This window comes from Scophthalmus maximus, chromosome 16 (genome assembly GCF_022379125.1).
Source record: "Scophthalmus maximus strain ysfricsl-2021 chromosome 16, ASM2237912v1, whole genome shotgun sequence".
NCBI lineage: Eukaryota > Metazoa > Chordata > Actinopteri > Pleuronectiformes > Scophthalmidae > Scophthalmus > Scophthalmus maximus.
This window is the reverse complement of record NC_061530.1, coordinates 10234014-10259603: the sequence shown is the minus strand read 5'-3', so window position 1 is coordinate 10259603 and position 25590 is coordinate 10234014. Positions and strand designations below refer to the sequence as shown.

Here is a 25590-nt window from a genome sequence, read left to right as displayed (position 1 = left end):
AGGTGGTATGTTAGAGGGGGAGGAGCACCAGTCACACCGGGGAAAAGGTCATTGAGGAAATTTGAGTGGGTGAGTAACATTTTATTTCCACATCAGAAATTGGAGACACTAGATTTTTTATCACTGAGCAAATACTAAAACCACTGAGCTCAATTTAGTGAAAAAAATTTTTTGATGCCAGTGATTGAAAAACGGAATGAAATCGCACTGCATGACACGTTAATTTGAGGGTGCTCTATCGTCATGTTTTTCGTTTTCTCGTCATGAAAGATTTCATGTAACCTTGCCTGACCTTTATCTAACCTCTTATGACTATCTGACGTATGAAGTAAGATCTTTCTCTCCTACCAGCCGACGTGAGGTGTGTTTCAGGTTCGGAGGTGTGCTATCTGGTGTCTTGTGATTGTAAGTAGAAGTGAACATGCTGTCAGCTGTGTGTAGGGGGGTGAAGACATTCCGTTTGGTTTGCGCAGTGAAGATTATGCAAAAATAGTTTCAACACCCATAAGAGGTTGGATTAGGTGGAATGAAATTTTTCATTGCAATCATGTTGGCCCTTGTGACCGGGGGAACTGGCGGCACAGCTCAGAACAGATCCTTCCTGCCATTTAGGAAGCTCTTTGAAATGCCCATCAAGATTTAGCCTCTTTTGGGTAAACATCTCTCCTGTCTGGGACTCCACAGAGGGTGAGGAACTTCCTTTACCGGTGCCGCCCTCGCAATTATAAGTCATGGTGAACCTCAATCACAGGCCATTCGGGTTCAGTGAGAGGAGTACAAGTCAGTGTGGAGCGTTAACGCCTGGATTGGATATCATTTTCATATGTTCAAGTCCTCCTGTGTGGCAGGAGATAAAACCAGAAGAGCCTGAAATGGGATTGGCTCAACCAGCCACAGGTAGCAGCTTGTGAGTGACTGAGAATGACTTTGATAATCCTCGAGGCCCTTTGAACTGTTTTGTCCTGAATTGCTGTTATTGGAGGGGAGTATAATCTTGTTTCACTTTTGGTTCCAGATCATTTGGATCTGAACGGCTGTCAATGATTCAGACAGGTGACCTTGGACCTGCCGGTCAGTCTAACTTTGAGTCGTGAATGTGAGATACTAAGACGCTCGGTCATCTCCTTTTCATTTGCTCTGAGAAGGACAAGTGGATAGATCTCCAGACTTCCGAGAAGCCAAACCCAGAGACAGTGCTGCCACCATGGGGGAGTGGGGCTACCTCGGCGGACTCTTCGATACCCTCCAGGGCCACTCGCCGATGCTCGGCCGTTTCTGGCTCCTGCTCATGCTTGTGTTCAGGATCCTGATCCTGGGGACGGTTGCCAGTGACTTGTTCGATGATGAGCAGGAGGAGTTCGCCTGCAACACCCTCCAGCCGGGCTGCAAGCAGGTGTGCTACGACATGGCCTTCCCCATCTCCCAGTACAGATTCTGGGTGTTTCACATTGTCCTCATCGCAACGCCTTCCCTGGTTTTCCTCATGTACGCCGTGCACCACCACAACAAGAGGAGCGTCTCCCCCAAATTCAGCCCAACGAGCGGCCAGCAGCGCAGAGAAGACCAACGCTTGAGGTGGTTGTACATGATCAACGTGGCCTTCCGCATGGTGGCAGAAGTTGGCTTCCTCGTGGGCCAGTGGACGCTGTACGGCTTCAAGGTGGAGGCCCAGTTCCCCTGCAGCCGCTTTCCTTGCCCCTACACAGTGGACTGCTTCACCTCCCGCCCGGCCGAGAAAACGGTCTTCCTCTGCTTCTACTTCGTCGTGGGGGTGATCTCGGCGATCGTCAGTTGTGCAGAGATTCTCTACGGCTCCATCAAGTGGTTCTGCCGGAGCTGCGAGCCCGGCCCCCCGGACAGCCTCTGTGTCTGCCAGAACCTCCACAACTTCAAGCGGGAGGAGGCAGAGGCCGAGGAGAAGACGAGGGTGGCCAACAGTGTGATGCTGAAGGGAAGATCGTTGAGGAGCAGCGGCGGTCGCAGGGTCTCCAGCATCGGCCACAAGCCCCGGGGCGGCAAGTATGTGAGCAGCAGGATAATGGTGTGAGAGGGCCTCGAGTCAAACCTGCCGGAACCACATCACTGTCTTTTTTCCTTTTAAATTCATGTACATATTATTATTATTATTTATGTTTCCAATTCCTGTATATGATTGCGTGGCAAAAAAAATGGAGGAGACATCATAAGGAAATGCTTTAGACCATACAGAGTTGAGGAAGGAAACCTCTCTGGATTACACTTGTCACAGCGCAGCGCTGATTTCTTCTTTGTTTCAACAGAGCACTGATTGAACGTCCTTGTGTAACGTAACAGGGGAAAAAAACAAAAACAGCATTCCGGGAACATTGTGTCATTCTAGTGGAGTTGAACAGTGACGTCAGAATCTATAAGTGGCCGGAACTGTACCGGTAAGCTGGAAACCGCCTCCTTTGTGGAAATTGTTCGACTTTTTAGGAAAAGTGCGTTTTTCGCTCTCCTGCCAAAAGTCCGATACGCTCAGTGTGAAGCCTGGAAGTAGGAAATTAAATGTAAATCTCTAGACATTTGCACATTGAGCTTATTTCAAACTCAGACCTATTTTCAATGTCATCAGATTTTTAACATTCAATGATCAAATCCAAGTGATTAAACAAGACAGGATTTGTCGACTAAACATAATCTATAATGTGTGTGTAATATGTGTGTATATATAAATATTTGTGTATATATATACACACGATTAGTTAACTGCCGTTTTCACGTTCAACTGTTGAAGAGGGGGACGTTTTTTCTGTTTTGTCTAACATGAAGATGCACATACACGCACAGCACATATTGTGCATAACAGCATGTTGGATGCAGATTTTACGAGTCTGACTGTGAAAATCTGAAGCCTGCGCTGCACATGCATATTGTGTCCAGCTCTTCAACTATCATCATAAATGTGCATGTTCATTTTTCAACGAGGTCATGTTGTACTTGTTGTTGTCGACCACATCAGATCCTAATGAATAATCAAAGCAGAGTGTTTTTATATGTCTTCATGCACTTTTTTTCCCTGATCTTTGCATTGACAGGACTGCACACAATGTCGTTGTACATGTACAATGACAATAAAGAATCTATTCTATTCTTGAAACGTGTCTGGAGGGGATATGTTTGACACTTTCACTAATAGACTGTATTTAGATGTTACACTTTAACCCTGTAGAGCAATGACTGTCAAAACGTACATATGTAGGTTACCGTGATCCTGTTGTTATATTTCACAAAAGCTAGATATTTCTCTCCGTCACTGTCATAAGTTTATTTTTCCAAAAGCAAATGAAAAGGTCTGACAGGCCATCATAACACCCGCACCATATACAGAACAAGAGCATGTGAAAATATAAACCAAACAGTTGCGTCAGGCAAATAACGCGGAGGCGCGTTTTGTGAACAGTGGGTGGCAGCAGAGGAGCAGGAAATGCTGCTCACGTGAAAATATGAAGCTCTCATCCTCAGTGAGATGACTCCATTTGCAGCCATATTCATATTCCCCTTTGACGCCGTCCACATTACAAGGGCGGATGGTTTTTTTTTTTCTTTTCTTGAGACCTCTGCATGACACCGAGGCTCCTAACTCATGAATCCTGACACAATCTAATGTCTCATTCGGCCATTCCACCTTGAAAAACAGAACCGCTCCATGTAAAGTTAATGATTTTCTCCACATTTACGATCGCGGATAAGAAAAAATGCGATTATCATTTGACGACCTCAGCAGTCACAGATCCAAGTGACTCATCTGAACACAGAGTCGTCTCTCCAAACAGGCTTATGTTTGACTCAAACATTCCCCCCAGAAACACAGCCCCCCCCCCACACACACACACACCCCTCCTGCTGTTCCCTGGACACATCATATATGCAGATTGCATAGCGGCGCAGGCTCTTTGATGTGCATAGAACAGAATTCTAGATGTGATTTATGTAACCGCTCCAGAGGGAAGGGAAGAGAAGTCGAAGAGGATTACCATCGAAACTTTGCCCGTTTCCTTTTGTGTGCCTGCGTCTCTACCTCCTCATGTCTGCCTTGTCAAACTGGAAGTCTGCCTGTTTCCCCTTCTCTCAGTGTACATCTCCTCCCCAGACGTTCTCTCTCTGTTTTTCTTCTTCTTCTTCTTCTTCCTCTTCTTCTGTGCCTCTCCATTCTTCACTCTGTCTTTTCTGAATCCGGGGAGGCCTCGCTGCTGGAGTCTGTCTCAATGAAGATGTAGGTCATCTGTTTTCAGCGACTCCCTTCACACCAGGCACAGAGGAGGAGATGGAAAGTGATAACATCTTTCGCTGCACCCCTCCCCTCTCTTTCTCTCTCTCTCTCGCTCCCTCCACTTCTTTGTCCCTCCTCCTCTCACCTTGAGTGAGACATTTCTGGGGCCGTACCTGCATGTGCTCTGTATCTGAGGCCCTGGTCCGCTCCATGGGGCCTCTGTCAATACACACCTCGCTGACTGACAGCCCCGCATGCGGCGTATATATCTGAGCACCTCACGTTCTGCCAAGTCATGCAGGGACAGTACTTCAGAAGATGCTTTTTTTCGAGAAACATTATTCCTGCCCTTTTCTTCTGCTCCAAACTGATTTGGTTTCATTCACGGCACAGAGCCCAGTTCTAAGCAAATCATGCCGCTTGTTTACTGGCCTGAGCTCCGGGAACTTGTGACCCAATCACGTTGACTCCAGTCTCCCGAAGCTAAGGATAAACATGGTATATTTCAGGAACAGGGGAAAAATGAAAACACTAATAACTGCAATTATTTGCAAAGAGGCTTCCTGGATATTTAATTTGACAGTGGAGGGGAAAACAAAATGAGAGTAAAAGATAAACAGTTCTGTGAGAGAGCCCACTCGTTTACTTGAGTTATAATAAAAAACAACAAATTATAAAATACAGTTCAGAGTTGTTGTTGCTGTTTCCAGATGCATTTGCTTAAAAGAAGTTTAAAGTAAAATATTCAAATGTGCACAACACAACATTTGCATTGGTTTAAGAGGATCTTTTGCCTCGACCTCAGTTTGTCTGTCGGACACTATTTGAACTATAACAGGATCATCGCAGGGCACAGTTCTATTCATACGGCTGCCTAAAGGCACAGTCAGGTGTCCGGTCAAATCCAAAACATGTTCGGATGACACTGGTGAAGTGGGTCGACCTAATCGAAGGCGGTGGCCTGGCCTGCAGGAGAGAGGTTGAATCCTTTTGTCAGCCTGTGTGATGCAAACCTTTTTGAATTGAATGTTGGGAAGAGCAAAGGGTTAAATATTGATTTCAGAAGGAAGAATGGCGGAGGGCTCCCCGGTTACAATTGAGGGTCGGCAGATCCAAGAGTCTCACAAGTGTCTCCGTGTCCATTCGGACAGGGAATTAAACACTGAGGCTGTGTCCAAAAAGGCCCAGACATGAGGTCCTGCCTGAGGAAACTTAGATCCTCTGACATTAGCACGAAGCCCGTCTGCGTCTTTCATCAGGGAATCTTGGCCGGTCTTCTTTTGTATGCTGTGCTCTGCTGGGGGGGGCAAGAGAGCAAGGACCAAACTAAACACAGTTCTGTACACTGTGTTTAGTCAGAGGACCTTCTTTTTTTCTTTTAATGAGCCACTTGTGATGCCTCCGCGTTCTACTGAGCGACTCAGAAGGTCTTATTGTTCCAACAGATTTTTCAATGAACACTTTTAGATCCACGGCTGATAATCGTGTTTCTCATGGCTTGAATGTTGTGTACGTACTGTATGTATATTTCTGTTTGTTTGTTCGTAAGAGTTGTTCTTGGTGGCAGATGAAGCTTGCTATCTTTCTGCCTATAGAAAAACTGGCTCAATAACACAAGGCACATTTTACATTTATGTGTCTGCTGGCCTGATGTGATTCAACGGAGTGCTACGACTCAATGTTACACTCATTTTGGCACAGGAAGCTTATGCTGTCAGTGAAAACCAACTGAACACTTTTTCCCCCCCCCGTACTCCCTGTAATTAGTTCCACATTACATTGTCTTTTTTAGAAACCGTCCTATGAAAGTTGCAGGAAACATCATCTGATGTCAACACGTACTTCCTTGTATCTTCAAACTGCTACCTCTGGCCTTATGCCTTGATGTGATGGTTCATCTTCTTATGGTCAGGGCCACATCAAGCCATGGGGGAGGTTAAAGATCAGGGGTGAACCCCAATTTACCCTTGGTTCCTAGCACACTCTCGATGGGTCAGTCTTTGTATCTGAGTGCAACACTGTGAATGCCTTTGAGTTCTAATTTCCATGGCAATGCATCCAATAGATGATCAAGACAACTGTTGACGTCATGGTGACACAGGGGGGAAAAGTTCATACAGTATTTATGTCATACACGCTGCGATATTGTCGTGGCTATGTGAAGATAGTGGCATTAGAGGAAAAACATCAGGGGAGCACAAACGTCTGTGGGATTTATCCTCTGGGGACCATGAATATCTGTACATAATTTCATGGCAATAAATAAAAAGAGTCGTGGAGATATCTCAGTCTATACCTAAAGTAGTGACTCCTCTCTGAAAACCCCGGGTGTGAAATCTAATGATTTCATCACAAGAATATGAACCAGAATGGTGCCGCTGCGGAGGATCTTCCTTCATGACTCATCTGCCCCGCTGATGCTGACATATGCATTTCTGTGTGTACTCTTCTGACCTCTGGCCTGCCACACATGCAGCCACAGAGCCGGTGGCCAAGGACAGCTCACAGCTCTGTCTTCCCTCAAAGCCGCTCGCTGAAGCGTGCCGGCAAGCTTATGGCGTCACTGAAGAGCTCGGGTCACCGCACATCACGCCTCGCCACTCCATCTCGTTTTCCCTCCTTATGCCTCCATCTGTACCACCCAACCCCCCCCCCCCCCCCCCCCCCCACCACCACCCAGCTCTCCGTTGCCACAGGGTGCGCCATTTTAATGCAGCATTTACAGTGAAATACTCTTGCTGCCCCTACTGTTCCTCCATTCCTTTCACTCATCACCCGCCTCCATCTGCCTTCTTCACTTCCTCCTCTTTTCCCTGCCTGAGGGGGGGCTGCAATGTGAATGGTGCACCGTCATCCGGACCCCCCTCCATCCCCCTTTCTCTCATGTTCTCAAGGAAAATGTTTTGTAAAAAGCCTTGAGGGCTCATTGCCACAGAGCCACGATGCATACGCGACCACAGAGGCTGGATGGGAAGACTGCTCTGTCCCTGCTGACACGATTACGTCGTCTGATGAGGACGATGCTTCTTGGTTTCATCCCTTCGCCAAGTGTGGCGACGTGTTTGATGGCGGTAAAGTAAATAGTTTTGGTTCATTTGGAACTTTGTGAAGTCGGCACATCTGGGTTTGGAGGGCTTCTTTCCAAAACAAGACATTGTCTGTGTCGCTGAAGCGTTTGGGCCAGGAACATCAGGTCGCAATATTCTCCAAACATGAATGTGCACTGTGTGGGGGACAGACGGCCTTCATCTGGCTCTGATTAATCCTTTTCCATTCGTTGTTTCCAGCGAGTGTGCACATTTTTCGGAGAAACAAAAAGGAAACGATTATTCCTCTGCGATGACTGTACCCACAAATGGCTGATGAGATGGATGGAGTGCTGTAATGATGGATGCGTGAATGGATGGATGGAAGTAAAGTTGGGAGGTTGAGCACTCTCCTCTGGTTTCTGTCAAACCTCCATCAGTGCTCACTTGTTTTGGATGTCCTTGTGGTCCTCATGGGATATTACAGATTTTGTGTTTGCACTCAAGTCCTCAAGTGTAGGTACTGTGTCCTTGTGAATTGTGTGTGTGTGCGTGCGTGTGTGCGTGCGTGTGTGTGTGGTTCACCCCGTGTGTGCAGAGCTGTCCAGAGTGGTGTGCTCAGCAGTCGTGCTCGGCTGCACACTAACACGATGTGACAGGGTAGAAATACCAGGACCAACCGCGCTCTCGCCCACCCACTGTCACACACACCATCTCCACCCGACACACTCACCATCACCCCCCTACCCACTTCCCCATCCCCCACTCCACGCCCCCTCCCCATTGGCTGCCTGCTTCCGTCACTCCACGTCTTCTGCTCAGAGACAGAACCATAAGCTCTCCATGTCTGTGTCGTCCCCCCCCCCCATCTCAACTCACCCAGATAAACCTTCCCCCCCATCCGCCTGCTTACGTGGGGTCCTAGTGTGCATCAGTGAGTGACGCGGTATCAAATGGGACATATTATGCAATGTGCCATTATGTAACGCCACATTTTCATATGCTCATCCGCCCAGCCCCTTGAGACGACTTACTCTGCTTGCTCAGTCTTTCTTTCAATGTCTTCCCGCTGGTTTGTTTGCTTCCTAAACGATGAGGCAAGGTGACAGTCACAGTAGGGGACGAGTCATTTGACATTTGCGATTGTCACAGTTTGAACCCTGACCCCTGCTCCTTTGCAGCTGGTGAGTTCAAGCTGATAGGACAAGGAGAAATTCAAATGCCACACTATCTTCTCATCCTAACGTCCGGACGTCAGAGAACAACCCTCAACCGCGGTATCCGGTGGAAGTTGACCTCGTCATTCAACACCTTGCTTCATATTTATTCCATTACATATTTTCACGCCTGGGTGCCGCTGGATAAAAGCCCAGTCTCTGGCGACTAAGCAGCTCCACTGAAGCATTTAAGTTCTCGGTGCCTTGCTCAAGGATATTTCTGTTTCCGTTGTTGAGTAGAGCAAGAGCAAGCTGCTCTTTTCTTCTAAAACTTATTGACAAGCAACATAGAACACTGGGGGAAAAAAGTAGTTAAAAAAATAGATAAAACTCAAAATAGCTCCCATTTTGCTTGTTCGTGTACAAGATAAGAACTGCAATGCGGTACTTACAGTAGGCTATAGGTACACACACACACACACACACATAGACATTACTGACATTATAATTTCATAAAACAATCCTTGACATATATTGCCCCAAAAAATAAAGATAACACAGATGATTTTTCTTTGCAATGAATCTCCAAAGTGACAATTAATCTCAATGACATGATGGCATGTGTCATACTTATCTAGGGAAATATGGAATGAAGCAATGTTTTCGTTTGACGTTTATTTTTGACCTTTGTCTTATTATGACCAAGTCAAACACAGGCAATGATACGAGTGTGGTGAGGGTAATGTAGGAATAAATTGTGGGTATGAAAGTGAATCAAAAAAAAATAATGTCAACTCAGAGCATGCATCCGGAAGAAAGTCCTCCCACAGCTGCCGCCTGTCTGTGTCCCAGTGTGTACATTTCCCCCCCCACATGCTCTGCACGCAAAATAATCTCGTGCCGTGGAGTTTCATCTTGAAAAAAAAAGGTGTCCTTGTCTCATTCTTTTGAACTGAACACAAACACCAGGGTTAAGTAAAGATGTGAGTGCTGCTTCCAGCACTGTTGACAGTGACGATGGGATGAAGGTGGGAAAGGGAAGGAGTGCAGATTAAATCCACAGTTGTGACAGCACTGCTCCCTCCTGGTTCCACTTTGACCTTTGATACAGACGAATCTATATTAAGACCCAACGCCCTGTTTGTATTTTTCTCTCTGCGTCACTCTCCCTCTCACCTCACCTCTCCTCTCTGTGGACTGACGTGTACTTTCTCCCGCTCCTCCCCCCCCCCACACTCTGTGTTTTTTCTCTATCCTCAGGGAGACAGCTGCATGCAGAAGCATTGTGGATCACTGAGCTTCAAGACACCGTCTCTGAAAATTGCTCCGTTTTTTTTTTTTCTTCCACAAAGCATTTTTCCAAAGCGCTGAGCAGGACTGGTGGCTTGATATGATGCTGCAATTCCCGTCTTGAATTTGCTCCGTGCGCTGGTGTTTGTGTCACAGAGATAGATCTAGCCTTTGATGCATTATTGATATAATATGATTTCCATGTCCTAGTCACAGATTATTAAGTCATATTTAGGGTTTCAAGTAGTTTAAAGGAGGCAGTTTTGGGTCATAATATCATGTGACGTGGATTTGCTTGAAGAGTCATCGCTTGCTGTATAAATACTGAGCACTGGTGATGCAAAAGCCGGTCTCCTCCAGATTTCCTCTACATTGGTGTAAGTTTCACAGCAGCACAGCCCTGGAGGCATCCATCTTGGATCTCGTCCAGCCCAGTAGAGGTGTTGGGAGGGGGAGGGGGCTGGTGGCGAATACATTTTGGCTCCCTTCCAGTCCAGTGGGCATGAAGCAGGCCCTCAGAGGCTCCTGGGATTTCCCTTAACACCAAACCCCTCTGCCCTCCATTAACCAATTAGAGGAGAGAATTGCTTAACTGGACATGTAAAAGACTGCGTGCAGGCTGCGGGGAACAGGAATAAATCAGGAGTAACGGGAGTCACGAAGAAGCACCATGGGAAAGTAGATGACGGAGGGAAGGGACAAAGAGGAAAGTGTGTGTGAAAACACAGAGAGCATCACAGCCTAGCCCCCCCCTGTGCTCGCTGCATCTGATTCATCGGTCGCACATTCCACACTCAAATGTGTGTTGACGAAAACACACGTCTGTGATAGATGTTTATGAGCTTGTGTCAATTTTCTCCCGTGTATTTACTGTCAGTGGATGATGAATGTACTCAATATCGCTGGTTATTCATCTCATTTATTCTCTGCAACATCTCCCATTGCAGAACGATGTCTCGCGAGCACCAATAGGTGTCGTCATTGCCCAGCTTGTCGCCGAGGCGACCGGGGCTGCCAGAGAGAGGGAGAGAGAGAACTCCCTTTTCAAAACTACTGGGGCATGACATGGTGTAACGCTGCGTTGTTGCCATAGCCCTGTCAGAGTGAGTGTGACAGAGACAAAGACGTCTTTCTGTGTGTGTGTGTGTGTGTGTGTGTGTGTGTGTGTGTGTGTAGATTTTACAAGTTCATGCATTAACATATGTTCTGTATGCAGACACTAAGTTCAACAAGTCCACGACCACACTGCAAATGGAAGCAGGTGACAGGTGAAGGACAGTGTGTGCACACAGTGTCACTCCACCCCCTCGTCCTCGTCGTCCGCCTTTATGTATGTGCCTGTGCGCGCCTGTCCTTGTCCCCGGCCCTGCTCCTGTAAGAGAGCCACATCAATTCAATAAGGCCTCTGCCCTTTTCCTGGGGCTGCCAGGGAAATGTGATGTGACATGTGGGATGAGCAAGACGGAGCGAGGGGCCCCGAGGAGGGGGGGGGGGGGGGGGGGGGGGGGGGGGGGTGAGGTTATTGCAGGTGGATTCCAGAGGACACAAGTCTGAGAAATGCACACACCGGTGCTGTCGAGCAGAGACACCAACGAGGTGAATTCTGACAAACTCCTGCATACTTTTAGTGGAAGAGAGATCCTGGATAAAGGGAGATGTAAATAAGGAGATATAAGCTTTTATGTTGACAGGACGCCACATGGAATGTAGAAAACAACAACTGATAAGATAAAAAATTGTGAAACATTATTTTTGTATTTTTGTATTATGAGACAATTGAATCCTGGCAGGCTCTTCAACTTGTTGGACGACCTTGTGTGGAATTGAAATTTGCTGGTTTTTGCTTTTAGGCACGAAGCAGGAACTATATGTTGGTGGGTTTTTTTTAAGAATGGGAACTTAGAATTCACCGTGGGCATGTAGTTCAAAGCTGTGTGGAACTCACCAAGCTGCTGTAGCCTGCATGTAGACTCCTGTTGTAATGGCACATTAACTGACCATGACAGAATGTGCGGTTGCTGTTTTAACAGCTTTCATCAGCTTGTTAAAGTCCCCGCATGTACAGCAATGCCGGATGAGAAATGGCGTGTAATGCACTCGCACCCATTCTTTTTGTACCAGGAAGCAGCAGCTTGATAGAAAATCTAGCTTGATTTTGAAAGAAATGTTTGCCACTCCACGCCAGATATCCAATTCTGTCATTACATTTGGGCAACAGTAGCTGGTGGTGAGCAGACACTTGTCTCTGTAATGGGCAGCAGATGAGACGGAGGGTGAGAGGGGGAGTGACGGAGAGAGGGAGAGAGAGAGGGAAAATGAGAGAAGGTGAAATCTATTAGTGTGACAGGCTTCCTGCAAAGCTGGGGACCTCGGGGGACACAGTCCAAGTGCTTAGTGCAAACACAAGACGGGGGGGGGGGACTAAAATTAAAGGAAGTAAAACAGAAGGAGAATAGTTCTATTATCTAATATGTTGCATGTAACTGAACCCGGTGAAGGAATCCACGACATCATGCACGGCCTGGACAGAAAAGTGATTTTACTAATGTAGAGAGTGTGTAAATGCATGTATATGGAGACGGGGTGTGCATCTATGTGTTTGATCTATGTGTTTGAGTGTGCACCCCCCCCCCCCCCCTCATTTCTGAGTGCTACCAGGATGAGTGTGCTCCATATGTATGTCAGCTCCAATCACTCAGTGAAACGGGGGGGGGGGGGGGGGGGGCGTTCACGTCTACATCAGTCTACGGTTGACTGAGCATCTCAGACCTGAGGTGAGGAAGAAAAAAAAAAGTTACTCTGTTTTTGGGAGGAGGTGATAGATGAGAGTGCAGAAAGGTGTTCTTTGGGGAGGGAGGGATGGATGGAAATAATATTCTTTTAGTGCTTTCAGCTTGTGGGGAGAGTCACTGCTTCACTGCTAACATACTTTCCTCCCTCCCTCACGTTCTTTATCTCTCCGTCCTCTTTTCCTTTTCTCGATTATTCTTTCTCCGTCTGTCAGTCCCCCTTTCCCTTCTCCCCCTGCGCTGCCCCACCCATGTGTACTTTGACACCCAACTCCTGCTCGGCCAGGCAGAGGGGCCGGCCCCGGCCCTCAGTGTCCTAGACCTCAGTCATGTGACGCTGACCTGCTATGTTTTACAAGGCTGCAGTGCAGCGCGGGGGCCTCCGAGGAAAAGGGCTGCGTTCACCAGCGGCAGGAAACAAAGCACAACTCGGGGGGGAGTGTATGTGTGTGTGTGTGTGTGTGTGTGTGTGTGTGTGTGTGTGTGTGCGCGGCAAGGGGGGAGGCGGGGTGGGTCAGGAAGCAGTATTTCAAGGGATGGAACTCCGCTATAAAAGTTTGACATCGAGAAGCACGGCGTATTCAAGTGAGGCCATGTTCAAACGTGCTGCGTTGTTGTCTGCCTCAGATAGAAAGACTTTGATCAGAGCGAGTTGGATTTTTTTTCCACCTGGCTGACATGCTTAGATGAGCTCTGGCCTTAATCTCCTCTCTCCTTTTCTCGCTCTAGTTGTCTCCCCTCCTTTCTCCTGCTCCCTCCTTCCGCATTGAATCTCACGCATCTGAGCCCCCCCCCCCCCCCCCCACTTCTAGTTTATTCCCAAATGAATTGACCTTCACTATCGCTCAGCTCTGTAGGGCCGTAACTCTGCTCTCGCTCGCTCCGTGGCCATAATCTATGGCTGTAGACGCAGACGGATCTCGTTGCCTCCCCGGCCTCCTACGCACAAGTACACACTTGCACCAACAGGCACATACAGTATGTGCACAAAAGGGAATCCACACAACAGAGTAAGTATATGGAGGGAATGACCTCGGATACTTTGAGGCAAGCGCGGACACACACACACGCACACACGCACACACATTTGTGTCATTCCTGGGAGATTTTAGCCCATTAAATGAGAGCAGCCCGGTCCGGACTCTCAGATCGCTGCCGTTACCCCCTCTTTGTTCCCCAAATCAGGAACAGCTGTGCTCCTCCACAGTTGTAAGTCACTCGCTCAGTGGAAATTTAAAAGCCATTAAGCGAGCCCCTCAATGCTACCCCACCCCTTTTGTGTGCACGAGTGTGTGTGTGTGTGTGTGTGTGTGTGTGTGTGTGTGTGTGTGTGTGTGTCTGTCCTGCTTATCTGCGGCTCCGCACCGAGACACATTTGTATGCACACTTGTGCGTACACGTTGAAAGTCAAAATACCTCTCTGGGCCCGGTGAGACCGCGTCTCCTGAAGTGGCCCTTTTTTTGGGGGGGGCAGAGCGCGCGCTCCTCTGCGTTCGGCGGGGCTGCTCGGTGGTGCCGAGATCTGCCACCCACACCTTGGACACTGTTCCAGCAGTGAGTGGCTGGGACGGGGTCACGTGAGGTCATGTTGTCTTTGAGCGTGGAACAACAAAAACAAGGCCCCGCTGAAATAGCTCGCTGCTTGTCCACTTTCTTGGCCTAGCCGGCGCATTACTGTGCCAGGAAAGAACAACAAGCCCGGAGCCTTTCATAAGGCGAGCCCTTGGAGCTCATTATATAGACGCAGGCACAGCTGCATGCACGGACACACACAGCAAGCAGATGTTCACGGAGACGGAGACAGAAAGACAGAGAGAGACAAGGAAAGGAGGAGATAGAGGAAATGGGAGCGGGACCATAACATGGAGAGTGGACATTGGGATGCCAAAAGTTAAATCTATGGTTCTTTCCGCTGTTTTTCTTTTGTCTCCTCCCCCTGCTTCCCTCCCTCCTCTATCTCCTGTGGAGATCTCTCATTTCCTGCAGGCCCAATGTTGATTTCATACTAGAGCTCAGGGCTTAGAGTGGGAGTCTGTGAGATGGGTAAGGGGGAACGCGGGGAGTAGAAGTGTGGTGGTATTTGGGTTCAGGCCAAAAACAACCCTCACCTCCACCTCTCTCTCAACTACCCAGTGCTGATTTGAAACATGGAAGCGAGCGAGCCGAGGGTGCTGTCTTACTCGCTCCACAATCACACACACCTCGACACCTGGGAGAGGCCACGGCGCAACTGAAGTCTGCAGTTGTTCTCTCCCTGTGGAGATTGTGCTGGTCAGCAAGTCCGTCCTCTTCTTGAATTATTCTCATCCCAGGTGTTTAAAGACATGCTCCCCTGGGTATGTTGCTCAAGATTTAGGGAGAGGAGAGTGCTGTTCATTCATTGGTCAGCAGGGTTGTCCTCTTATTCAATTTTTCTTTCTCATCCCAGATTCCATCCCTTTAGTCTATTGGGGGGGGGGGGGGGGGGGGGGGGGGGGGGGTAGATGCAGGTAAGATTTTTTAATTTATTGTCCAGTTACATTGGCCATATAGACACCGTACAGTTAAACTCATTTAGTAATGTGTTAAAATACGTATTCATTAATTGTTATTTTAAGAACAAAATGATTCAGATATTTTTTTTTTCCACTCATCGATTTCCTGTGAAAACCACGCTTCAGTTTTGATCCATGAACCGAGACTACCCTCTACTCATAATGACCTTATGTGATCCAAGACCTTTGTGGGTACACATGACTGGTGGCCCGATGGAGGGTGAGGGGGAGGTTTCAGTGTGCCAGTTTGTCTGCGGTGTAACTTTGACCTTTTCTCGTGGAAGCAGATATCTTTGTCAGCATTACCAAAACCAGAATGAGTCACTTCAGTTTTAGTAAGCTGCATTAACAATTAACGGCCACACATGATTTTCTACTTCCCACCTTGTGTTTATTGTGTTTATCTCACCAGCGGTAACCAAGGAAGAGGAAAAGGGCTGAGTGTGACTGCGGTGTCTTGCCGGCCCAGGCAACAATAACACACACAGTTAGACTCGTATGCACAACAGATTGCAATGCTCTTTGCGTTACAATCAATGTGGCACAGGGGGCAAGTTTCTGCTCCTCACTTCCTTTCTCATATTGTTAGCATTGGATGAGGCCTTCTAGACATGAACAGCTGCAGCCCTCAGCTTTCACTTCCCCTTCTATGAAATCACACCTGTATCTGTTACCACAACAAGTTCCCCAAATGTGGCCTCCAGTGCCCTCTGCACCTCCCCCATGCCAGCACATGTGCACGTGTGCCTGCAGGCGGACTCGCAGCTGAAACGTCTGCCACCGGGCTCCAGATGAGGCGGTCCAGTGGGCGAGTGTGTGAGCGAGGCTCTGTCTTGAGTCCGCTGTTGTAAGCTGATGATATTGCCAGACCTGCGAGTAGTGTAAGACGTTTTGTAGAGATTCACCTTTTTAAAGGTGCAAATTTGTTTTTGAACATTTTAAGGGCGGTGTCACGAACTATGACTTCCTGTGTGCAGGTCGCTCAACGTTATTGTCACCTTTATGTGCAGAGAAGCACTCACTCCAGCTAACCACAATGCACATACCTAATTTGGCACACTATGGGCACCATAGCCTCCACAACACACACACACACACACACGCGCACACACACACACACACACACATACACGCACACACACACACAGAGTGAGCCAAACAGAGTGGCATTGCGTGACTGGGGCTTCACACCTCTCTTTCTCTCTTTCACTCAACGAAAGCATGAAAAAATCCCTCACCCCCAGTAATGTGAGAAGTGTGCGTGTATGTGCGTGTGTGGCAGCATGTGTGTGTGTGTGTGTGTGTGTGTGTGTGTGCATATATTCACTGTCTGTCTTGACTAACAGTACCCTTGGTTTGGCCTCTGTCTTTGTCACCTACACAACTGTCGCACATGCAGGAACAGACATACGCTCACACGTGCCCTCTCACACACAGCGTCTGTAAGCACATAGCCAGTCACTCCAATCCACAACAAAACACATCTCACATGCTCGTGGGGTGACATCGTCTGCGACTTCTCCACAACTTTGCTTTCATGCAGTCAAAGTATGCTCCTGCGCGTTCGCACTGTATCCTCATAGCTCATGTTGATTTGTGAATGAACTCATTGACACAATAGCTCATCCTTCTCATTGTCCCTCTATGTTTTTCTCTCGGGATTTCAGTCAAACCAATGCAATGCGAAGGTGTGGGCTGCTGGAGGAGAACAATAGTTTTTTCGATGATCTCATTCCCTCTATACCAGCGCGCCTGTCGTCGAGGCACTATTTTGGGGGGGATGATTAGGAAATGAATAAAATAAGATCCAACAGCAAGGAAGGTGTTCCCTCAAGCCTGTGTGTGCGTCTGGCTGCCAAACAGAACATGGCATTCTGTTCATTCGATCCACTGCACCGCCGCCCACGGGCTGAGAAGCTCCGTCTTGCGATGGGGAGACAGTGGCCAGGTGGCTAATTGAGCCGTTCCCAGGGCATCCTGTGACAGCGTGCCACCCTGTGCCAAGGTGTTGGGGTTTCCCAGGGCTCAGTAATAGACGCTTTTAGTCCCCGTAAAGTGTGTCCAATTGCCCTGCCCCGCTGGCACGGAGCAGGCACACAGTACAGGACAAGCAAAGGACAGAGTGGCCACACTAATCCCAGCAGGAAAGATGTTGGGTCAAGTGAGCCTTTAGATAGTGTAGGAGATGTGGATTCAACTGGTATCTGTGCATGCTGAGTGTGGTTACACTGTGTGAAAGGAGACAAAGACACATAATTAAATGCACTCGAGTTGAGGAGCTCAGTGCCACATGATCTTTATCAGTTCTACATTGCGACGTTGGTTGTGGCTGCTACAGGATAAGTAAAGGTATGAAATATATTTATGTAATTTCCAAGAGTCAGGGTTTTACTGACACTAGAAATTAACTTACTTTGTTTTTGGTTAACATACATTCATCAGCATTACTGTAAAGTGTAATTTAATCTCGAGTCATCATTGTTATTTGGACCTGCACTCAGAGCCTTAAACCCAAAAAACTTTTTTTTATTTTCCGTAATTTAAATCGATGCGTCAACGTTCCCAAACTGCTTGTTTTGCACTTCCACGGCTTGTTTCAGTTGTGCGCTCTCTTCTCTGAAATGCTTCTTTTATGGCAAGTGGAAATCAAACAGAAAGAAGCACAAGAAGAGGAGACATGTTTTTGTTCATTCGTGCACATTTGTGCCGACACGGTCCTAATAACGCTGGAGCTTCCACGGAAGTTCCACCAGTGTTTCACTAAGAATGGGAACCAGCTCACCATGATCGCTGGAAGTGCATCTCAAATGATATATGCTACAAGTACAACTAGACATTTGAAACATTCATATATCAAAAGAGTAATTTCCTGCATAGTTTCTGTGCATGTATGAGTTTAACTGTTTTTTTTCTCCTTCTGGGGAGTGATGGGGTGGGGGGTAAAGCTGGAGGGAGATTTGCCGGCTGTCGGGGATCAGTTTCAGAACTGTAAACATGGCTGCCACCCCCCCCCCCCAAAAAAAAACCCTCTGAAAAGTGCCTCTTTTGAAATGGTTGAGCCTATGGGTGTGCCCCCCACCCCAAACCATCCCACCCTGCACAACCACTCCCGCCCCCCACCCCCCACCCCTCTTTTCCTCTTCGTGTTTCCTGTTGAGCTGGCTAGACTCCTCTGACAGATTTACAACTCTGAGGTCAAAGTTTTCCGACGGCAGCAGATAAATCTTATACGCCCCCCCGCCCCTTCCCTGCTTCTCCTTCACCTGATAAAAAGACACACTCTGAACAGCCGCCTGCGCTGCCCCCCCCCCCCCTCCCCACACACACACACTACACACCGGAACACCCCCCACCCCCCCACATCCTTTCATGTGTAAAGTGCCTTTTTTAGGTCTGAGTCTGTGCAACTATGTGCATGTGTGAGGAAGCCTGCATTTATGTGTTGTGGAAGAGGTGTGTGTGTGTGTGTGTGTGTGTGTGTGTGTACACAGGAGGATAAGTGCCTTGCAGTTTTGCGGTTAACAGAAAGAAATGCAGGACATTGTTCTTAAACCATATAAAGCAGGCCTGTCCAATTTTTTTTCTTCTTCTTCTTCTTCTTTTGCCTCCCTCACATTTTTATGTTTTGGTCCCAGTGTGATACTGTGTCTCCTTTGTCTCCTAGATAGATAAGAAGGGTCACACACTCACTCCATCCCTCTCTCTCTCTCTCTCTCATCCCACCCACTGTAACATTCATTTCTATTTATTCGCCTGTCTTTTAGCGTCGTATCTGTGTCAAACATCTGCAGCTCCACTGGGGCCGACTGAAATGGAGAGAAGTATTGAGGGACAGTCTAAAAAAAAACAAAATAACACAGGTCTTGAGGCCATGTCTCTCCCACTCGTTTTTCCTCTCTCCTTCCTCTTTATCTACGCTGATATCTGAAAGAGAAAGATAGTTATTCGAAAAAAAATCTTCTCGTTACTTTTCCAGCGTTTGTCATTTTGCATGTTGAGATGTTCAATTCATCCTCCCTCATTCATACCCTCTTCTGAGATCCAGCAGATCTGAAAATGATTTGGAGGAGCCATTGGTTTTACACTAATCCCCTCCTGACCTCCTGACCTTCAGTCATTGGATTGAGGTAAACTTGCATTTGACCCCTGACCATGAACAAACTGAAGATGGATGAATAATGATGAATGCAAATGTGTATTTGGTCTAGTTTGAGAACAGTTAACCTTGGTTATACTCGATTACATTGTCAATAGAATAAATTTTACATTTGGCAGTCAAATGCAATCTTTGTAGAGTGATTGACCTCATGTACAGGGCTCACAGACATTATGCTACTTGCATTATTATTTTTAATAACGTACAGGACTGCAATTGTACAAAACTGGAGTGCATAATATACACTGTATAGAGACCTTGGCTCTGCCTCGGTGTGTTCACGTGCTAAAAAGGCATCTTTCACTGTGAAGACCTTGTGTAGCCCATGCTATTTTATTGAGTAAGCGGATAACACGCTGGCTTTTTTTTTTCTTTGCTTGAGCTCCTTGAGCCTTGCAGCCTTGTAAATCAGTATTGATTTTACTCTAATTTTAACCTTACAGTAATATCATATTCTTTATAGCCTGCAACAACAAGCATTCCCCAATATACACACACATTCTTCCCCTGGCGTTGGATCAATGGACATGATTGATTTGGTGGTGCGCTGGCAGCCAGTCCTGATCAATGTTAGCTTGGCTGATGGCCGCAGACTGTACATCACTGTCATTCACAATGTGTGTCGAAGTAGGTGTGGGTGAGTCTTCTATTACTTCCATCACTTGTGATAGATAGATGTTTTTGTTGTTGTTGTTGGGTTTTTGGGGGGGATTGTATCATATGATATCTGGCTTCAGTTTTTGTTCTGTAAATGTTGTTGCTGAGATTCAAGTTAAGCCAAAACCAGAGCAATTTATACTATTACAGTCAGGTGAAAACTTATTTGAGAGGTTTTTAGGTTGTTTCTTTGTTGAAAGATTATTTGATTGGGTGTTTTCACCTTCATTTGATAGCAGGCAATAAAAAGGGAGACAGAGGAGGAAACGAGGTGAGCGACTGCAGGGTACGACATGCAACAAACGTCCCAAGCTGGAATTCTAACCTGATGTTTTGCAGTGACAGTATGTAGTATCAGGACACCTGAAATTATGGCTCCATAAAGGATCACTATATCCTCCAAAGTTGAGAAACACTCTTGAATCTTGAGATTATGAAACACTTAATGCTATGGAGCTATCAAGACAGTTTCCCTTATTGTAAAGTCGTCATTTCGGAGATGCGATAAATGCGAAAACGGGTCAAAGTGAACGTGATCTACTATTAGTCAATTCAGTCTTAAGAAAGAGTGATGAAAATCTAAAAGTGTGTAAACACTTTCATTGGTGAGACACACCCTGACCATGGGTCATCCTGTTTCGCAAACTGCTCACTCACTCACTCAAACACACATACATACACACACACACACACACACAGAAACACACACACACACACACACACACACACACACAGACACACACACACACACACACACACACACACACACACACACACACACACACACACACACACACACACACACAAACACAAACACACACACGTGCGTGGGCACATCAGATTTGCAGGGAAGCACACAAAATATTACAAAACATCACATGTCTTGTGAAACACTTCATGCGCTGCAGCGTACGCTTTGTCAAGCAGTGACCTTGAATACTTAAGAGGCCCCTCGGTGGAGGTTTCTCCCCCAGTGCTCTTCACACACTAGTGCCGGGTGGGATGAGTGATATGATGGCAAGAGACGATGAGAAGAGAGAGAGGTGGGGGGGACTCAGGGAGTGACGGAGAGGAGGGTTAAAACAGATAAAGGAGAGGAAACGAGGTAAAGGGAGGTGGGGGTGGAGTGGCACCATCTGACTCTCTCTGGGGAAATCTTATCACGATGTAGTGGGGGGAAGTGACTTTCTACTGGAGCGAAAGATTGGGATGAACAGATCTGAGGTAGTGGGGCTTTAGGGGATTAACAAATGAACAAACCTGTTGTCCTCTCCTCCGCTCTCTCTCTCTCTCTCTCTCTCTCTCTCTCTCTCTCTGTCCCATCATCCTCTCCTGACAACAGGACATGCTCTACATATCCGGCTGGGTCCCCACATAACCTCTCTGGAGTTTTTATGGTCAGCGTGTCTTTTCACAAGACCTGTTATTGGATTACTGTTCGCTCCAAAGACTCTCTTCTCCTTCTCTCATGTCCTGTACTTCCTCTCTCTATTACTGGTCGTGCTTCTCATCCCTCTGTCCCTCAGAATCACTCTGTCATGCTGCCCCTCTCTCTCTCTCTCTCTCTCTCTCTCTCTCTCTCTCTCTCTCTCTCTCTCTTGCTCTAAGCATCTCTGTGTTTGTTCGTGACCTGAGGGATGAGGTTGGGATGGACAGAGAAGAAAGAGACAGAGAAAGAGAGCTAATGTAGCCATTTTGGCTCTGCACACCTTGTATCGTTCCACTTGTTCTATAATGGTCATAATATCAAGTGACAGACCGGCTTTCCACCTCGATAAGCTCATGTCCTCAAAACAGGGGACAAATGAGGAAGCGAGTGGCTGAAAGGGAGAGAGAGAGAGAGAGGGAGGGAGAGAGGGAGATGGAGGGATATAGAGGGATGGGAAAGGAGGGGGATATCAAAAAATAATGAGATGAGTAGATGGAGGGGTGGTGGGTCAGGGAATGAGGGAGGAGAGGATCAAATATATATTTATTTATTATTTTAAAAAAGTGCTGACATTCAGCCTCCAAACCCGCTGCCGTCATCGGCTCACCTCCTCCCTCCAGTCGCACAGAGGTCGACTATTCTATGAGAGATCCGGTGACCTTTCAGAGCAAACTTTGATGTTAACTTTGCATGATTTGTTTGGCTGCAGCAATGTGGTGGCTAAGAGAGAGACACAGAATAGAAAGAGAGAGAGAGAGAGAGAGAGAGAGAGAGAGAGAGCATGGACTGTATTCCTGAAACTAGGCCAGTCACTGTCTAGAAATTTGGACTCATGTTCCCATTTCCAACCGTGTCCCGGAGGAGCTAGCCTGCCTGTCGTCTGCCTGACTGCCTGCTCGGCCAGTTCTCAGTCTGCTGTGCTGCCTTCACTGTCCTGCTTTTCTGTTGTATAATATTCCGCAGAATGACAAGATGACAGATCATATTGATCAACATACCAACCGCCCAACCACTGACCAATCAGATCACTGTAAAGAACTGTTATCATGCAGTATCCTGACAGGACAAGTGAAAAAAGAATTTTAAAAAAGAAGTAGATATCTATAGATGAGTGGGATCAAATTGTTTTATCGTTTCTTGTCATATATTACTACGAAATTCCTTCATGGTTCCTTTCAATGTGGCTTGAAATTAAAGACTCCGCCTCTTCCACATGAACGCACTCCTAGCTGGATATAAAAACCCAGGGTTAACTGAGACAGTTGATAACATGGTTTGGTTTTGCAACGTGTGACGCTGTTCCTTTGTGCCGTAAATCGAGTCTTAATTTTTTTTCCTCGAAAACCGTTTTTTCCGGTGCCCAAGAGAATAACATGGTGAGAACAAAGCTTATAGGGGCACAGGTACAAATACGGATGGTCCCGTTTGACAATTATCATTTCACTCACGCAATCAGTTTCAACATCATAATGACCAGTCCAAGACAAAAATGTGCCTATTTCCGCATTAAAAAACATAAGAACTGTGACAGAGCTGTAGAGCGTACGGTGAGCGAAGGCCGTCTCTCAATCCACATTTAGCGCAAAAGGTCGAGACCCTTGGCTGGTGTGGCCTTTTTCATAGGCCCAGCTGCTGCTACCAAACCTCTTATATCATCGCTCATCTGTTTGGGTAGAGTAAAGTTGGCTTGCAGAGGGGAAGGGGGAGCCGTGTGAAGGGAGGGCCCGGGCTCGGACATAAAAGCCCTGTGTTGACATCTGCCAGCCTACCTATGTCTCCGCTCTGCCTGGCACTGCCAGCCCATTAGCATCATGTTGTGCCTGGCGCTAATCCAGCCAGGACAGTGCGACCTTAATCTGTGTGCCTGTGACTGTGACCCAACGCATCTGGCTATCTCTGGAAACAACAGTCAGGCCTGCTGCTCCCGTGTGCCCTGTGGTGGGCGTCATAATCCCTGACTGTTTTTGTAGCCTCCTTGCAACATCACTATAGGTTAGCCCTTATTAAACTCCACTTCCTAATCAGATCTGACATAATGAGTGGCTCAGACTTGTTGTGGATTAACATGGACACACGGCACTGTTCCAACCGGATGATACTCTCACCATTTGCCGATCCATTCCTCTGTCACTCCATCAGGGCATTTATGCACAATCTATTCATCCATTTGTCAAGTTCTTTTCCACAAATCTTGCTGCTCTTTTTCACTCTTCTTGGAGATACTGTGGTCGTCACAAAGGTGTTTGCAGAGTCCGATTCGCTGCAAAATTTGAAATATACCATTTGCACAAGACTTTGTAAACAGCATCTCTGGTTTATTTTCCTGCTAATGTAGAACACATTTTCCATCGTTGGAAATGTCAATGTCATTAAGGCCAGTGAGTTGTCCACTCTGAAGTATTGTTACCTTGGCTATCAAACTGTAATGCCAGACTGACGCTGCAAGGATTTGGTCCGATTTAAGTCATGGATCTGTTGCCCCAGATCCGGTGGCATGCTCTGGCAATGTCGAAAAATTTGGACAAACTCTCTTGTGTGACCAATTCCATGGTCATAGTTGCCACATAGCTGCGGTTCTGAATACATAATCGTATTGAATTTGTTTTAACATTGTTGAAGTAGTATTTTGTGACAAAAAATGTTTTTTTAATTGTCTGCGCCATATAATTTTTTTCATCTTCTTGTTGTTGACAAAGTAATGCTGCCCCTCTCTTTTTCTCCTTAGTTATCTCAACACTGACAATGCAGCCATCTTGTTTCAATAAACTTCACTGGAATTGCCACCGGACAAAACTGACTTTGAGCTTTGTTCTTACAATTCGGAGTTTGCTCTCATTGTGGCCGATCGCTTGACCTGTCCAGTGTGAGCAGAGAAGTCGCCGATTGAAATGTGAAGTGTGAGAACGCACATCTTACAAGATCAATAAAAATCTCAAAGTGCCTGACCAGCCTTGGAAAATGAACCGTCTGCACGGTACCCTGTCTGTTTGGGGTGCTTCACAGTGGTAAGTCTGCAAAAACAAAACATGATGATACTTTATGTAATAATGCAAACTATGCATTCTCTTGCATTTCATTTGCTGCCCTTGTGTTGTGTTTAGTATAACTTTACTTATTTGTTTTCTCATTGCAGAGAGAGAGAGAGAGAGAGAGAGAGAGAGATTAGGGGCAAGAGTTTTCCCTCTGTGTCTCATTTGTATCAGATCAGCAGCAGGTTCATTTGAGGATCACTCCTCGCTGCCCGTCTCTGTCTGTCTCCATGTGACCACTCTTTTATTCGTAGCCTTGGGAAACACAGCAGGGGCCACAGATGAGCTACATCTGATCCTGACTCCTGACTGATCATTACGTGCATGTATCATTTACCATTTGTGTCCGCATGTGATGAGTCGCAGTGACAGTGAGGCAGAGACACTGAGAAAAGAGACTGACTGTCTACACTCGTGCATTTTCTGAAGTGAGACCATCGAAAGTACACAATGGGATGAAATCTACTCTTAAATTCCATTGATCTTGAAAACACCAACTTACAATGTCCTCGCAATAGATGAAAGAAGTTATTAGTTTTTGCTCATCACAGTGAGAACTCTGCTCATTTAATATGCGTTAGTTTGTACGTGTTAGTTTATCAGATTATTCTGGGTAACTCACTCTGACCTGTGTGAAGCTGTGTGCTACTGCTTCAAAATGTGAATCATCAAGGGCACATTCTGTGACACTCAGGAAACCCGAAGAGAGAGAGAGAGAGAGAGAGGAAGATACGGGTGGTGATAAATACTTGAACCTCAAACTTCCGTCCCCAAGTTCAAACAGTTTTTCTCTCTCACACAAAGGACGACACACTTGATGCCCAGATTGGCAGCTGAGGAAACGTCCTCTTTTCTCAGTAGCGCTCTTCAGTTTCTATTTAGAAACCCATATAGAACAAAGAAAAAGAAAAAGAGGCTTGCTTTAAAACTGGACGCCTTCTGACAGCCAGCGCAGGGCATAAAAAAAAAGGGGGGGGGGGGGGAGATTCTGCTTTATTTACTCTCCAGCAGAGTTTACTTTACATCTGCCGCCCTCTGAGACAGTCTCCGGCTCAGCCATGCATTGCCCCCCTCGATTCTCTTCACTCGCAGGTTTTCCTGAGTTGTTTCCCCTGTTTTTGTCACAGCATGACATAGTAATCAATAGGCAATTAAAAAAGGCAACATGGCACAGGGATTACACTGCTTAGCCTATTTGCAGTGTATGTTCAGCCCTCTCGGGGACACGCTGCAGTGTGTGTCAGGGGCACTATAGTCACGTCGTCTGAAGCACAGCAACCATGAAAAGACAA

The 25590-nt window shown here is 46.8% G+C and overlaps 1 protein-coding gene across 1 annotated transcript; it reads left to right on the top strand.

The window, feature by feature from the left end:
- Positions 1-32: 32 nt before the first annotated feature.
- Positions 33-3118, top strand: LOC118287114 (gap junction delta-3 protein-like). The gene is made up of 2 exons (XM_035611922.2): positions 33-907; positions 1016-3118. Exon 2 carries the CDS (start codon positions 1205-1207, stop codon positions 2045-2047), a length of 843 nt encoding a protein of 280 aa, XP_035467815.1. The 5' UTR covers positions 33-907; positions 1016-1204; the 3' UTR covers positions 2048-3118.
- Positions 3119-25590: the final 22472 nt, after the last annotated feature.

Coding starts and splice junctions, on each gene's coding strand:
- LOC118287114 (XM_035611922.2), top strand. CDS start 1,205: ATGGGGGAGTGGGGCTACCTCGGCGGACTCTTCGATACCCTCCAGGGC.